The sequence below is a fragment of the Myotis yumanensis genome, unplaced genomic scaffold (genome assembly GCF_028538775.1).
Source record: "Myotis yumanensis isolate MYYU_CA2020_CCGP unplaced genomic scaffold, mMyoYum1.0.hap1 SCAF_2, whole genome shotgun sequence".
Classification (NCBI taxonomy): Eukaryota; Metazoa; Chordata; class Mammalia; order Chiroptera; family Vespertilionidae; genus Myotis; species Myotis yumanensis.
Window position 1 is genome coordinate 152066892 of NW_027223753.1, and position 16512 is coordinate 152083403.

Consider the following 16512-nt stretch of genomic DNA (forward strand, 5'->3'; position numbering starts at 1 on the left):
GGAATGTGGGCTGGGACCAAGAGAATGAGCCCAGAGGGCCTGCTACTCCAATGGCATTTACCTGAGGACCATCCTATCTCCAGCCAAGTCAATGTAAAAGCCTGACAAGCATTGTGGTAGATTTTCCCCATGTCTCAGATATACCCATACACACTGGGGAAATCTAAATTAGAGGTTCACTAACAATCATCACACTGAAAGGGAAGGAGGACCTAAGTAACTCTGGAAAACAATATTTTGGCTAATAAGGCTAAAAACAAAAATAATGGCATAAATATTATACTCTACTCAGTAAATTTATGTCCATAGTTACATGGGTTAGGTATTCTGAAACTACTTTATAATATACTAAGATAAAATAAGTAAGTAAATATATTTAGATAATAAGCTTCAGGTTATTCACTTCTAGATAAGCAAGAAGGAAAGGCTATGCTAAAACCTGTGGTGCTGGGTTAGAGTTGAAGTTATTTTATTGTATACTAGAGGCCTGGTGCATTAAATTTGTGCACTCGGGGGCGGTCCCTCAGCCTGGCCTGCGCCCTCTCGCAGTATGAGAGCCCTCGGGGGATGTCCGACTGATGGCTTAGGCCCACTCCAGGACATCCTCAGCGCTGCTGCGGAGGTGGGAGAGGCTCCTGCCACTGCAGCTGCGCTTGCCAGCTGTCAGCCCAGCTCAGGGCTTCTGGCTGAGTGGTGCTCCCCCTGTGGGAGTGCACTGACCACCAGGGGGTAGCTCCTACATTGAGCATCTACCCCCTGGTGGTCAGTGTGCATCATAGCGACTGGTCATTCTGCCATTCGGTCAATTTGCATATTAGCCTTTTATTATATAGTATACACAGCTAGATACAGAAATAAGTTACAAATAAGGAAGGGGGAAGGATAGTATGATCCTGTGTATTGCACTGGACTTGGAGGCACCAGTGTGAACTCATGGATTTTAATATGCATACTGACAGCCACGGAAATAAATATAATGTGTGTGCACATGTGGGTTTGTATACATACACATATTTCCCAATTATGTCTGCCAAGCGGGGAGGGTCTAGAGACAATGACACTCCAGGAGCAGTGAACATACCTAGTTCCATGATCTTGGTTTCTAAATATTATTCTCCAATAAAAGGAACCAGGTTCCATGTAGAAGTGGTTGGTTCCAGGGTTAGGGCAGGGAAAAACAAGATTAGCCTAAAACATCTTGTGGTGATAGACAGAAAGGAAGTACCCCAAAAAGATGGGTTTTGAAAGGGCAAAAGAGTCAAAGTTAGAACAATTTGAGTAAGAAAGTAAACAACAAAAATATTAGGTTATAACCCACAGAATAAAATAAATACCCATGAGTCTATATTGATACAGACAAATTATTGAATAAATGAATAAATAAATAACTGGGGAAGAAGAGGTAGTTTTTCCTTCTAGAAGAATTTCAATTAATAAATGGAGAAGAAATGAGGGAAATACAAAATTATCATTAGACAAATATCACATTCTATAATTGTTACAGGCAAGATCCACCAATGGATGCTAAAATTAATAGGTGAAAGTTTAAGAATAAGCAGGATAGTTGCATAATTTCACAATATTTCCTCTAAGACATTTATGGGTTACAAAGGGAAAATAGTAACTTTATAGTGGGGAAACCCATCAGACACAATCTTAAGTGATCAAGGTTAACATCAGCAGTAATAAGACATATTAATGTTATGTACTGAGATGGGCAGAACCTCACTTCTTGTAGTATTCTTACCCAAAATGCATAATCTCAATCTAAGCAGAAGAAAACATCAGAAAACCCAAATTGGGAGACATTCTACAATATGCCTGACTAGTACTCTTCAAAAATGTCAAGATCATAAAAGATAAGGAAAGATAGAAACTGGGAGGAGACTATGGACATAACAACTAAATGCAACACAAAATTATGGACTGAGTCCTAGAACAGAAAAAGGACATAACAGAAAAACTGGTGACATTCTAATCCTATATAATAAAAGCCTAATATGCTAATTGTCTGACCATTCCTTCGACCAGTCACTATGACACACACTGACCTCTAGGGGGCAGATGCTCCGACTGGTAGGTTAGTTTGCTGCTGGGGTCCAGCTGATTGGGACTGGGCGAGATGGGCCTGACACGCCCTAGAGCCCTCCCTCGGTCCCTCCCTGGCCCCGATAGTGCACTGGTGGGCTCTCTCGGCTTTGGCCTGAACCCTCTTGCAATCCAGGACCCTCTGGGAGATGTTGGAGAGCTGGTTTTGGCCCAATCCCTGCAGGCCAGGCCGAGGGACCCCACTGGTGCATGAATCTGTGCACCGGGTCTCTAGTAGAAGCTATCGTTTAGTTAATGGTATTTAATGGTATCATACCAATGTTAATCTCCTCGTTTTGATAATTATACTATGCTTATGCAAGATATTAATATTGGGGAAAGCTGGGTGAAGGGTATTCAGGAACTCTGTGTACACATTTTTGCAACTATTCTGTATGTCTAAGATTATTTAAAAATAAAAACTATGCCATAACTGGTTTGGCTCAGTGGATAGAGCGTCGACCTGCGGACTGAAAGGTCCCAGGTTTGATTCCGGTCAAGGACATGTACCTTGGTTGCAGGCACATCCCCAGTAAGGGGTGTGCAGGAGGCAGCTGATCGATGTTTCTCTCTCATCGATGTTTCTAACTCTCTCTCCCTCTCCCTTCCTCTCTGTAAGAAATCAGTAAAATATATTTTAAAAAAATAAAAATAAAAACTATAATAATAAAGTATAGGTTCAAATCAAGCAGAATCTGTGACAAAGTGGAGATAATTCATTCACAATCTCATGTTTACATACACTGGCTGGTCCTTCTAAAATTGAGTAATCTGTTTTAGCAGGGCACTACATTTGTAAAATTCTTATGTGTCTAAAATTCATACCTAGCACTTACATCTAAAACATACATTATTATTTCTTCTTCTTGTATAGTGGACTTCCCCAATAAAGTTTAAAAGTTAATCTTATTGGGAACACATATCTTATTCATCTCTCACTGGTTGGGTAATATATCATGGCACTGTTTCCTTATGTTTCTCAAGATGGCCCCCTGAGTACTCATTTGCTTCCTACTTTCTTTCAGAAATCTGACCTGTTACTGCAGGAGGTCACACCCACTCTGTCAGTCTCAGGAAGGACACAGCATCTAAGAGTCTTTGCCAATCTTTCTCAAAATGTTAATCCCAATTCTTAACATTTCCTCCTACCACACTTCCCTCTTTATTCCTAAAGCCAAAACTCTGACCAAACTCTTGTTGTTTTATACCTGAATTCTTATGACTTCTTGACCGTCAGTCTAAAAAGCCACCATCAAATATGTTTAGCTTAAAAAAAAATCGGCTCAGTTGGGCTTAGTGTTGCTTTATCCCATCTCTGATGGAGCTTTTGTCATTTATGCTACAGAATGCTGAGTAAAGAAACACTACAATTCCCACCTGGTGATTTTCCTTGTAAGTTTGGATTAAGAACTCTTTCAGTTTCTTCTTTCTTTCTTTTGCCATTTTTTCTTCCTCCAGAAGAGTATGAACATCTTGAAACATGCCTTTTTCTGGATATTTTGGAGAACTTTCTTCTTGCTTTTTCTTCTCTCTGTTATAACAATTTAAAAATACACACATGAACAACAGACTTAACAATGAGTAATTACAACAGACCATAGTGGAGTGAATACTGAATTTTCCATCAGGAGACACAGATTTTTAGATCTGGCTTTAAAGCTACATAATAGGGTAGTTTTTTTTTTTTTTTTTTTGAGGCTTAGTTTATTCCTTTTTAAAATAAAATACAGGTAAAATGAAATAAAATTGTTATAATGTGCTCTGAAAAGTAGACATCTCTATAGACATTTTAGTAAAGTATTTTTATTGAGTTTAATATTGAGTGATATTGTAATCAAAATTTGAGAGTTAACAACTACTAGGTATTCTCTAACATAGACATAAATTCTCTCTCTTCTCATAAGGATGGCACAAAAAAGGAATGAGATTTTTACAATAAGGCATTTACAAGGTTTCTAGGGAGAAAGATAATAAAAGAATCAGGTGTTATTGAGTAAGAACAGAATTTATATTAATCTTGAAAGAGCTAAAAAGAGAAAATACAGAACTTAATAAAAATAAAGAAAAGGCCTTCGGGCAAGTCACAAGAGTCTGTTAGTAACTTCATTGCTCATCTTTCTGGTCATCCTCTTTCTCGCCCAATTATTGATTCTTTCTCATCTAGGTCACCCCTCTTATATTTATGTAAGCTCATAGCCACTGCCTTCTTGTTGGAGTATATTAAACTGCATAGGTATGTGAATAAGGTCTATATACTACTAATGTGGTAGTAAACATAACACCAAGTCAGGAATCAGGATTCATGGACTTTGGCCACAAATCAGCTGTGAAAACTCAGGCAAGTAACCTAGCCTTTCTCCACATCACTTTACATTTGTGGGAACTCAAATTGAAACAGGGATGTCCGAGTATTCTGCAGACACTAATTCTCCTATCTCAGTGGTTGGCAAACTGTGGCTCTTTGGCCCCTTGAGTATGGTTCTTCCACAAAATACCACATGCGGGAGCGCACGTACAGTGCGATTGAAACTTCATGGCCCATGCGCAGAAGTCGGTATTTTGCCGACCACTGTCCTATCTCATACAAGGGAGCACACAGTGTTATATCTTATTACCAGTGATGTTAACCATCACTTGGTTAAGGTGGCTTCTCCAGTACAAAGTTGCTATTTTTCCCTTTGTAATTAATAAATCTCTTAAGGGAAGCTCCTTTGAAACTATGTAATGAAGCAGATTTAGGTTAGCTTACAAATAAGTTAAAAAATCCTACCAACAATACAATTTAACTGAATTTTTCCAAACTTACCAATGCCACGACGACACAGTATTAGATGGTTTTAGGCAGATCATAGTGGGCATTTAAAGAAATACAGTTCTAATGCCATGGATCTGATTTTTAAAAATAAGTATCTGTTGTGAAAGTATTATCTGCTCATTGTGAAAAAGTGGAGAGGTATACGAGCCATCTATATTCCTCCCAGAAAAAACACACTAACATGTCAGTGCTATTTCATTGCAGAATTGTTTATTAATTCCTCCACTATTTATTAATGCCTGTTATCATAAATAATATTACTTTAATTATCTTTGTGCACAAATCTTTGTCTGGATTTCTGCTCATTTTCTTAGGGCAGTTTCCCTACAACTGGAAATTCCCAGGTCCTGATAGCAACATTTTTATAGCTCTTCTTGTTTATTGCCAAATTGCTTTCTGGGATGCTCAAATCAGTTTATCCACCTAGAAGTATAGCACAATTCCTCTCTCACTGTAACCGGGGTATGATTTTTTAACTTTTAAAAGAAATGACAGGTCAGTGAACATCTGCTGAGTGCCCACTGGAGAAGAGCTTCCTGCTACCATCAAATGTTAATTGCTTCACAATTTATTTTAGGTCTGCCTAGGTTTGTCAGGGCTTAAGAGCAATCTGAAAAGCAAGGCTGACCTCAGCAAGAACTCACGGAAACCCTGGTGACTGCTTTCTAAAAGGAATGGCGTCTGGAGGAGGCCTGAGCCTGGCACTTGAAAGCGAAGTGCAAGTCCACTGCCGAGCTGTTTCAAATGGTGCAGAATGAGAGTAATCAAGAACACAGGGGGAAAGCTGTGTGGGCTGACGGGGTGGGAGGGATTATCTAATAGTCGTGCTGGCCTCTCAGTTTGAGTATTCAGCCACTTCAGGCACGTTGTTCCAAGGCTTTTGCAGCTCATACATCAATGCTATTTCTCCCAACAAATACATCAGTTATTTCATTTTTGAAGCTCATTTTTTCATGAAGATTCATAACAGTCCTACATCCTGTGAGAACTATTTTGTTTTTCTTCTTATGTTAGATACTAGTGGCCCGGTGCATGGATTCCTGAACATTGAAAGGAAATTAATTAGAAAAAATATTTTAATATCGCTATTCGCCCTTTTTCTATAATAGAAGTGTCAACCAAATTGACACACATGCAATTGGCGCCAGCAAGAGCTTTATATGTAGTGTGTATGCACCAGTCAACTTAGCCTTTTATATATAGAATAAACTTGCTTAATTAGACCTGCTTTCTGATTTAGCTAAACTTTTTCCAGCCCAGTGAAGCACCCCAACTCCAACTTCTCTTTCAGGTAATTGTTAGCAACACAACAGTAAATATCAACACAATGCAGATTATTATTGTAGATCACGCAGGGAGACAAAGGGTAAAATATTTAACTGCAGCAGTGTTTGACTATATTCTGCCCAGTGAGAAAACCTGAAATCATTTTCAAGGTCCACCATTTCTTACTTCTTTTCAGTTGGGTGAAGTTTCTACACTTTCTAAATCTCTGTTTTCCGGCTAATGAAAAGAAAATAGGATTCTACCGAGTCTCCTATCTGCCTACTCCAGGACTTCTGTGAGGATCAAATGAGATGAGGCACGGGAAAACACTTCACAGACATTTGGTTAAAGTGTGAAATGTTTGCACCTGGCTATAAAGCAAGTTGTCTTCCTGGGCTGAAGAAACTGCAAGGAGGCTAATCGCTAGGGAGAGGAAGCTGGGTGTTGCTACGTGATGTCATTACCCAGTGCCCACAGTGACCATTTCTGGGCTGGGCTATGGGCCGTATTTTGTGCCATGGGGTCTTGGCAGCATTGGCTGTGATTTGGTGGGGTGTCGCTCTGGGGTGGTGGCGGGGCCTGTGTCCCACTTGGAGGAAGCCGAGTATTGCTTTGTTGGCACCAGGTCCATGGTGCTGTTTCTTTGTAAATGGCCAGTGCATGTCACGGCAGCTCCTGCATTGAGCGTCTGCCCCCTGGTGGTCAGTGAGCATCATAGTGACTGTTTGGATGGTCAGAGGGACACTTAGCATATTAGCCTTATATATATAAAGACTAGAGGCCTGGTGCACAGATTCATGCACCAGTGGGGTCCCTCAGCCTGGCCTGCGCCCTCTCGAAATGCGGGACCCCTTGGGGGATGTCAGAGAGCCAGTTTTGGTCTGATCCCCACAGGCCAGGCCGAGGAACCCCACCGGTGCATGAATCCGTGCACTGGGCCTCTAGTATGCATATAAGATATTTGGTTAATCTCTTCCCACCCTCCCTCCTCTTCCCTTCCCTCTGAGATTCATCAGTCTGTTCCATGTTTCCATGCCTGTGGTTTCCACTCCTGCATTGAGCGTCTACCCCCTGGTGGTCAGTGTGTGCCATAGCTACTGACCAGTCGGCCAGTTGGCTGGTCAGCCAGTTGCTTAGGCATATATATATATACATACATACATATATATATGTATACATATATTCTTTTTCTCTATCAGTAGCAGTGGGGCAGTGGTGACCTCCAGATGATCATCAGAAGATAAGACTTATGCAATTCACAACAGGGTGAGGCACAATTAAACCTTAAGAATGTTCAGGTAACCTAAGAGATGCAAACTTACCAATATAATACCTATTAAAAGTGCAAAACATGTTGAAAATGATGATACTCTTCAATGCTGAGAAAAGTGTGAAAAACTGGCCTACTGCCAGTAATAGTATAAATAAATCCAACCCATTTGGAAAAGCAGTTTGGCAATATTTCAAGAGTCATAAAAAGGCCTATACCATTTGACTCAGTAATTACACTCCTAAGAATATAATTCAAAAGAATAAAAAAGTTCTATGCTTAAGGATGCTCGGTGCACTACTGGTGAAAAAAATCTGAAATAGCTGTAATGCTTACCAGTATAAGGAGGGGAGATCATTGCATAAATTATGGTATAGGACAGTGATGGCAAACCTATGACACGCGTGTCAGAGGTGACAACACGCGAACTCATTTTTTTGGTTGATTTTTCTTTGTTAAATGGCATTTAAATATATAAAATAAATATCAAAAATATAAATCTTTGTTTTACTATGGTTGCAAATATCAAAAAATTTCGATATGTGATACGGCGCCAGAGTTAAGTTAGGGTTTTTCAAAATGCTGACACGCCGAGCTCAAAAGGTTCGCCATCACTGGTATAGGAACTCAATGGAGTAAGATACAGATCTTAGGACTCCAATTAATGTGATAATTGCAACCAGAATAACAAATTAAGGCCCTGGCTGGGTAGCTCATTTGGTTAGAGTGTCGTCCTGATACGCCAAGGTTGCCAGTTTGATCCCCAGTCAGGACACATACAAAAATCAACCAATGAATGCATAATAAATGAAACACAAAAAAGAATAAAAAATTAGATGTACTTTATAGCTGAAATTAAATATGTAAAAGGACCAAGACCAGGAAGAAATACATGGAAAAGTGAAAGAGTTAATTTGTTAAGATGGTGGAATAGTGGGTGATTTCTCTGTTGTGTTTTGCAATTTTAATGTTTGTGCATTTTAAAAGACTTTGGAGTACTTCCAAAATGACTGCTTAATACACTGCTCATCACAGCTGGCTTACATTTTCCATGCTTCTTGCACTGTGTGCCTCCTCTCAATTATCTCCCTCCGCAGCTTTACCATCTCCCTCTGAATTGCCTCCTCTTCTTTCTTGGCCTCCAGAGCCTTCCTTCTCTTCTCTTCTTGCACCAGATACTGAGCCTCTAAGAAGGCAGATTTTTTCAGGGTCTTTTCAATTCTCTGGCGCTCCAGTTCTTTCTCCCGTCTTAAGCGATTTTCTTTTACCTTAAGGAGAGAATACAAGGGGAAAATGCAGCCTTTCAAGTAGAAAGGGATTTACAAAACTGTGGAACACATTTTAAGTTCAGAATAGACCTATTCTGCTCCAGAACCCCACCATTTGTTAGAATAATGGAGAGAATTCATTTGTTTACTGGGTAAGGACCAATACAAAATTTTAAGTGAAGTTAGTTAAGATTACTCTCAACAATTAGGGAATAATCTGTACCATGAAAAAATTGAAAATCTAATGGGTCAGCTGCCAAGTTCTGAACTCTTATTTAGTAATGATTTCTCATCAATAAGATTTTACAAATTACTCTATTTATTTAGGCCATGCCTGCATACTACTTATAATTTTGAAAAGATTAATATTTCGGGGAGGCTTCATTACAAAGGATAGAACAATGATTTACAGATGGTCCCTGATTTATAATGGTTCTGCCTACAATTTTTCGACTTTAGAATGGTGCAAAAGCAATACATGTTCAGTAAACCATACTTCAAATTCTGAATGCTGATCTTTTTCTAGGCTAGCGATATGTGGCATGACACTTTCTCGTGATGCTGACAGCTGCAATGAGATGATTTTGCCCGCCTGTAGGCTAATGCAAGTGTCCTGAGCATGTTTAAGGTAGGTAGGTGGTAAGTCAGATGTATTAAATGCATTTTTGACTCATAATATTCTCAACTTATGATATATTTATTGAGCTGTAACCCCATTATAAGTCAAGGAGCATCTATATTGCCTTAAGGAACACCACAATCTTTTATTCATTTCCATGATGATTTAAATATTGTATATTGATGATTCTGGATCATACTTGAAAACCAAAACCATGAACTTCACAGGTATATCTGAATAAGCACAATAATTTTTAAAACCTATTAATTCTTTAGAGGCTTGACTAGCTATGAATTAACGAGTGGTCCTTTCCCTCCTGCTTCATTTAACTTTACCTGTATCTTACCATCCAGTTATGACTTCTAGATAATGGCTATCTCTTATTGAAACTTCTTTTCTCCTCTCTATCATAAATCTAAACCAGGATATACTTCTACCCAGTTTTCCTAACATCTCCAGTGCCAATTAGGCACACTTTATGGTTTAAAGCAATCAGAGATTCAGTGTTATAAAAAGGTGGCACACGTGTATAAACATTAATTCAGTTCAGTCTTAGTTCTGGACTTGTGGCAAAGGCTGGGCCATTCTGATTTCCTGAAGCTCCTCTACAAAGTGTCAGATGCATCTTTTTCCTGTAACCTACTATTCCCTTTGGAGAAAAGAAAGTTTCCATATGCCTTTCTAATTCAAAACAGCTGAACTAGATTTAATTCAGATCTGTCCTCCCTTTCAAATTATCACAAAATGAGTGAATTTTTCAGTTGTCTAGAAAAGAATTACCATTCTAACATTCAACAGAATATTCATGATATTAATATATTGATGTCTCAATTCAAAAACCAAATTCAAGCAAAACCCAATCTACCTATTTGTAATAGGAAGAAACACATCCAAATTAATAAAGTTTAGCCCAACACTGTTGGTCAAATTCAATTATTCCTTTTTTGGGGTTTTCTTAAATAGTTTTCTATCCTCAGTTTATGAGCATTATTTTTCTTCTGAAGTTCTTATATTTTACTTTTATTCTTTCTAACCAAACGACAGATGGCACCCTTTTTCATAATAAGGCTTCAGTCTTTATTTAAGCTTATTAAATGTATTATACCAAGATTGCTTCCTGTTATCCATTTTAATTTTGTTTTTCCCTCCCACCTGCTTATGTCTTATCTCCATGGTAAGACGAGGATCCTTCTGCTGCTTCTTGTCGTGGTTTCCACTCATTTCGATATCTTCCAACATCCCAGAATCCACCACATTTTTATGGAGCAGATGGTCTATAAATTTTTGAACAGTGCTACTTTCCTCTTCTTCCTCCAAGTAGCCACATAAATCTGGAAGGAACAGAACAATGACAAAAAAGAAAAATTTAAAAAATTTAATATAATTTCCATATAAATAATCCTGATACAATAAAAATACAATATTGTGAGTGTTTAATAAATAGTAACTGATAATGCCAATTGCATGAGTATAGGCCTCAGTAATTAACTACAACTAAGAGGGGGGGAAAAACCCCCCTACTCATGAATTGCCCTCACCCAAGTCACTAAAGACTCCCTCACTGTCAGATTTAAAATATATTACTTTAATCTAAACATCCTTGAGGCCTCTACTGCTTTTTTAAAAAATGGCTTAACAATTTACAAAAAATTGTAAATATTTATTTATTTATTTATTTTTAAGTCAGACTTCCATTTCAAGGGAAAATTTTTAATTTTTTATTTTTAAAATATATTTTTATTTATTTCAGAGAGGAAGTGAGAGGGGGTGAGAAATGGAAACATCAATGATGAGAATCATTGATTTTCTGCCTCCTGCATCCCCCGCCACTGGGGATCGAGCCAGCAACCTGGGCATGTGCCCCTGACTGGACTCTAACCCAGAACCCTTCAGTCTGAAGGCCGATGCTCTATCCACTGAGCCAAACCGGCTAGGGCTAAACCATAAATATTTAAAGTTTACAATATTTTTTGACATACATATACCAGTAAACCATCACTACAGTCAAGATAATGAGCATGTCTGTCAGCCTCCAGAAGGTCCTCATGCTTATTTGTAATGTCTCTTTCCCACTCTTCCCCATGTTCTCTGCATTATCCCAAGCAACCACAGACCTACTTGATGTCATTATAGACTAGAGGCCCGATGCATGAAATTCGTGCAAGAGTAGGCCTTCCTTCCCCTGGCTGCCAGCACCAGCTTCTCTCTGGCACCCAGGACCCGGGCTTCCCTCCAGCCGCTGGCAGGCACCCAGGACCCGGGCTTCCTTCGCAGCCCTGGCTTTATCCAGAAGGTCGTCCGGAAGGACATTTGGTCTAATTAACTTATTACGCTTTTATTATTATAGATTAGGTTATATTTTCTAGAATTTTGTAACAATTACATCATATGCTATGTACTCTTTTTTTTCTTTTTGGTCAGGCTTCTTTTACTCAGCATAATTATTTTGAGACTCATCCATGTTGTATCAATAGTTTATCTTTTTTTACTGCTGAGTAGTATTCCATTGTATGGGTATATCACAATTTATCCACTCATTCACCTGTGGATAAACATTTGGGTTATTTTCAGATTTGGGCTATTACAAACAAAGTTGTTATGAACATTTGTATATAAGTCTTTGTATGAACATATGCTTTCTCTTCTCTTGGGAAGAGAAACTTTTCAAGAAACTGCCAAACTGTTTTTTTTCCCAAAGTGGCTATATGATTTTACCTTCTCATGAGCAGTATGGAAGTATTCTAGTTCCTCTACATCCTGACCAATATTTAATTTAAACCATTTTTAAAAGGTGTGTAAGTGGTTACTCATGGTAGTTTTAACTTTCATTTTCCTAATGACTCACAATATTGAACATCTTTCCTGTTGATGTTCTGTTTAGTACATCATGTAGTTCCATACATTATTAAAAATGGGGTCTTAAAGCCTCCAGTTGTCATTACTGAATGATCTATTTCTCTCTTCAATTCTGTCAGTTTTTGTTTCACATATTTTGGGTCACTTTTTATTGATTAAGGTATAACATATGTGTCTTAACCCCCCATTGCCTCCCCACCCTACTCCCGTTCATGTTGGGGAACTTTTGTTAAATATATATATATGTCAATACTTACATTTTCTTGATGGATTGACCCTTTCATCATTATAAAATGCTCTTCTTTGTCTCTATAGCATTTCTTTTATCTTGGTTTATTTTTTTCTGATATTACTAAGCTGCTCTTGTTTTCTTTTGGTTACTGTTTGCATAGTATTTCTTTTTCCATCCTTTTACTTTCGACCTATTTATATATTTGAAACTAAATTGTGTCTCTTATAGACAGGATATAGTTATGTCATATTTTTAATTCATTCTGCCAATCTCTATCTTTTTTTTAAAAAAATCCTCACCTGAGGATAAATGTCTACTGGTTTTAGACAGAGAGAGATAGACAGAGAGAGAAACACTGATGTGAAAAACATCGATCGAAGAGGGAACACAATATTATTTTCTGTGGCACTAATGGGTAAAAGTTACTGAGGACAAAATTCTAATTCTTCTAACTAAGAGAGAGTGCTGTGGAGATCAGAGCCTCACAACAGCTGAATGGGCTCCTCCCAAGGGCAGCCTCTCCATCCTGGGAGGTGTTCCGCAGAGATTATAGCACCCCACCGTAGGTATACTGGAGAAGGATCTCTATCTGCGGGGGTGAAGAGAACAGTTCAGACTAGGTAATCTTGAAGGATTCCTCTAACTGTAAGAACTCATGACTTTGTGATTCCTGAGTTGGGGATTTGTAGCGTCCTAACAAGGGGAATGCTGCCAGGTGAGTTCACCAAGGCATGAGTAATGCATGAGGAGTTGCCACTACTGTCACTATGCCTACCATTATGCTCAGGGGAAAAATCTCAGGCTCTTTGGCTACATTTGAAGAATCATCACAAGTTAGCTATTTAACTAGCTCTGTGTACAAGTAATTATTTTCCCTATAATGATATAAGAAGCACTTTGTAAATATAAAATGATATACGGGTGTCTAAAATGTAGTCTCTAAAGTAAATAGCCATCCAACAATATATAGGAAGAGGCACTCTTAAACGGCATTATTTACTATTATAATTATCCTATGTAATAAAAACGTAATATGCAAATCAACTGAACGGCTGAACAGTGGAACGACCATCCAGATGATCATCTGGGACCATGCTATGATACCCACTGGTGCCAAGCCAGCCAAGGCCGGTGCAATGCGATTGGTTGGGGGCCTGGCCATCGCTCCATGATCGCCCCACAGAGGGAGGCCCAGGCCACTGGCGGGCAGGGCAATCAATCGGGGGGCTCCATGATTGCCCCAAAGAGGGAGGCCCAGGCCACCAACCAGCGGGCTGCAGTGGTGGGCAGGGTCTCCCTCTTCGAGGGAAGCCCGGGTCCTGGGTGCAGATGGCTGGAGGGAAGCCTGGGTCCTGGGTGCTGGAGGGAAGCTGATGCCGGCAGCAGGGGGAAGGAAGGCCTACTCTTGCATGAATTTCGTGCATTGAGCCTCTAGTAAGAATTATAAATAATAGAATATTTTAATTTAAAAAAACATCATGAATTACTAAGAATATAGATAAGTAATTTAAATTGAATCAAGAAAAATTACAGCCAATTATAAAACTAAAGAACACACAGGAAAGTCAAATAACATTTATTATTCAAAACAAATGAAAAGACTTCTTAGACACATTAATTGGATGTTAGAGCTTCGACCAATTAGATCAGTTCTTACCATCAAACCTGTCATATTGCAAATGACCACTGGCTTCTAACACAGGAGGGACACTGGATACAGTGTCTTCAGCTTCCCCATCACTTGCTAGTTCCTGCTTGAGTTTGGTGTCTAACCAGTCATTGACCAGCTCCTGAGCTATCAATGAAACAAAAACATCTTTTAATATTTCAGCTACTTCAGAGACCTTTCTTCATTCAGTTTTCATTCATTCAGTAAATATTAATTGAGCACTGATCATGTGTCACGTGCTATTCTAGGACAAAACAGGAAAAATAAAACCTACCAGACCACGAAGCTTACATTCTAACTGGGGAAGAGAGACTATAAACAAGCAAGTCAGAAAAACAGAGTCGGGGAAAGAGAAAAGGTATATAAGAAATGGAAGATAGATGTTGATATTTTTAAATTGGGTGGTGAAAGGAGGCCTCACTGAGAAGATATTTGAACAAAGAAGGAAAGCAAGTGAGGAAGTGAGCCACATGGCTATGAAAGGAAATATTATTCCACATAGAGGGAAAGCAAATGCAAAGGCCCTAGGACAGGAGAGCGTCTAGTGTGTTGGAGAAATAGTAAGTAGGCAGTGGCTGGAGAGGAGTGAGTGAAGGAGGCTGGAGGAAACTGTAATGCGGGGATCGTTCAGAGCAGTGGTTCTAGATTAGGGTGAAATCGTGCTCCAGTGGACATCTGGCAACGCCTGAAGTCATTTTTGGTTGTCATACTGGGGGAGGTGACATTGGCATTTAGCGGGTAGGGACTAGGAATGCTGCTAAACATCCTACAATGTACACAGCAGCACCCACAACAAAAATTATCATAGTGCTGAGGTTGAAAACCCCTTCTTTAGAATCTTGACACCATTCTAGGTATTTTGGCTTTTGCTCTGAATGCAATGGGAAGCCAGAGGAGGGTTGTGAGCAGAGATCACTCGACTATGATGTTAAAATAGCCTATAAGGGGACACAAACGGAAGCAGGGCACACCATCTGGGAGACAAATGCAACGGTCTAGGAGAGGGGTGATGGCTTAGGGGTGGAGGTATTAAAAATGGCCATTATAAAAAATAATGTTTTGAGGTGAAGTTGACTTGACTTGCTGATGGACTGGATGTGAGATGTGAGAGAAAGAAATCTACGGGTTTTTGGCCTAAGCAATTGCAAGGATGGAGATACCACTTACTGAGCCAGGGAAGGCCCAGGGAGCAGCAAGTCTGGGGGGAAGATAAGTTCAGTTTTAGACTTGAGTTCAGTTTTGAGATGCTTATGAGACATCCAAACAGGGATGTCAAATAGGTATTGGCTACACGAATCTGTATTTCAGGGAAGAGGTCCGAGCTGAAGAAATAAATATGGTTGTTGTTAGCATACAATGGTACTTAAAGCTGTAGAAGTGGATGAGGTTGCCAAAGGAGGAAGGACTCACCCTGAGAAACTCCAGTATTTAGAGGCTGAAGAGAGAAGGCACCAGGAAACTAGGAAGGAGCGGTCACTGACAAAGGAGAAAGACTATAAAAACTGAGTGGGATATCCTGGGAGTCAACTTCATTTGGATTCCTTTCTTAATGGTAGCCAGAAAATCTTCTTAAATATATAGGTGAGAAAATGTCTACTTTAGCATTACCTTAATCATTATTATCATTATCAAACAGTTTTTATGGGTAGGGCAAGGGGATTTCAAAGAAATATGTCTACTTCAGCATTACCTTCATCATTATTAGCATTATCACACAGCTCTGAGGGAATGGAGTGTTTCTATATATTGAATGATGCTAAAAGGTACTTAATATAGATAGGAATGTACGATACATAAAACAGGAAAAAATGAATCAAGGTAGTAGAAACTAAGTGTAAAAAGTATACCAGCACCCTGGCTGGTATTGCTAAGTGATTAGTATGTCAGCCCATGCACTGAAGGGTCGCAGGTTCAATTCCTGGTCAAAGGCACATACTTAGGTTGCAGGTTCCACCCCCGGCCATGGTCAGGTGCGTGTGGGAGGCAACCAATCCACGTGTCTCTCTCATATCAATGTTTCTCTCTCCCTCTCCCTCCCTCCCTTCCACTCTCTCTAAAAATCAAAGGAAAAACATATCCTCCTGTGAGGATTAACAACAACAACAAAAAGTATAATAGAAGCAAACATCGGCTTTCAGAGGAAGTCAGGGAAAGGGAGCAGATATCTGTTGAGTAACCTGTGTCTGATAATTCAGATATTTATATGTATAATAACTTATGTACAGAATAATTCAGATCTACTAAACACCATTCATTGATAAAGAGGGGTTCACAGTATTCCCTCACCCCCTTATCCATGGGAGAAATGTTCTAAGACGCCCAGTGGATGCCTGAAACAGTGGATAGTAACAAATCCTATGTTGTAGAGGGCCGCCTGGGAGGCACCTAGGCATTTTCTTCTTATTGTCAGCTGAACTCAGAGCATAGGC

At 39.3% G+C, this 16512-nt stretch overlaps 1 protein-coding gene across 3 annotated transcripts in view; it reads right to left on the reverse strand.

The window, feature by feature from the left end:
• Window positions 1-16512, reverse strand: part of CCDC191 (coiled-coil domain containing 191) — an 84267-nt gene that overhangs the window by 52008 nt on the left and 15747 nt on the right. For 2 of the 3 annotated variants that reach the window (XM_070406227.1, XM_070406225.1), the window contains 4 exons: window positions 14072-14209; window positions 10479-10657; window positions 8484-8707; window positions 3466-3619 (listed from right to left, as the gene is read on the reverse strand). In XM_070406227.1, coding sequence (XP_070262328.1) covers window positions 3466-3619; window positions 8484-8707; window positions 10479-10657; window positions 14072-14209 — 695 coding nt within the window. The remainder of the gene's footprint in view (window positions 1-3465; window positions 3620-8483; window positions 8708-10478; window positions 10658-14071; window positions 14210-16512) is intronic. The other variant, XM_070406228.1, reaches the window with a different exon arrangement.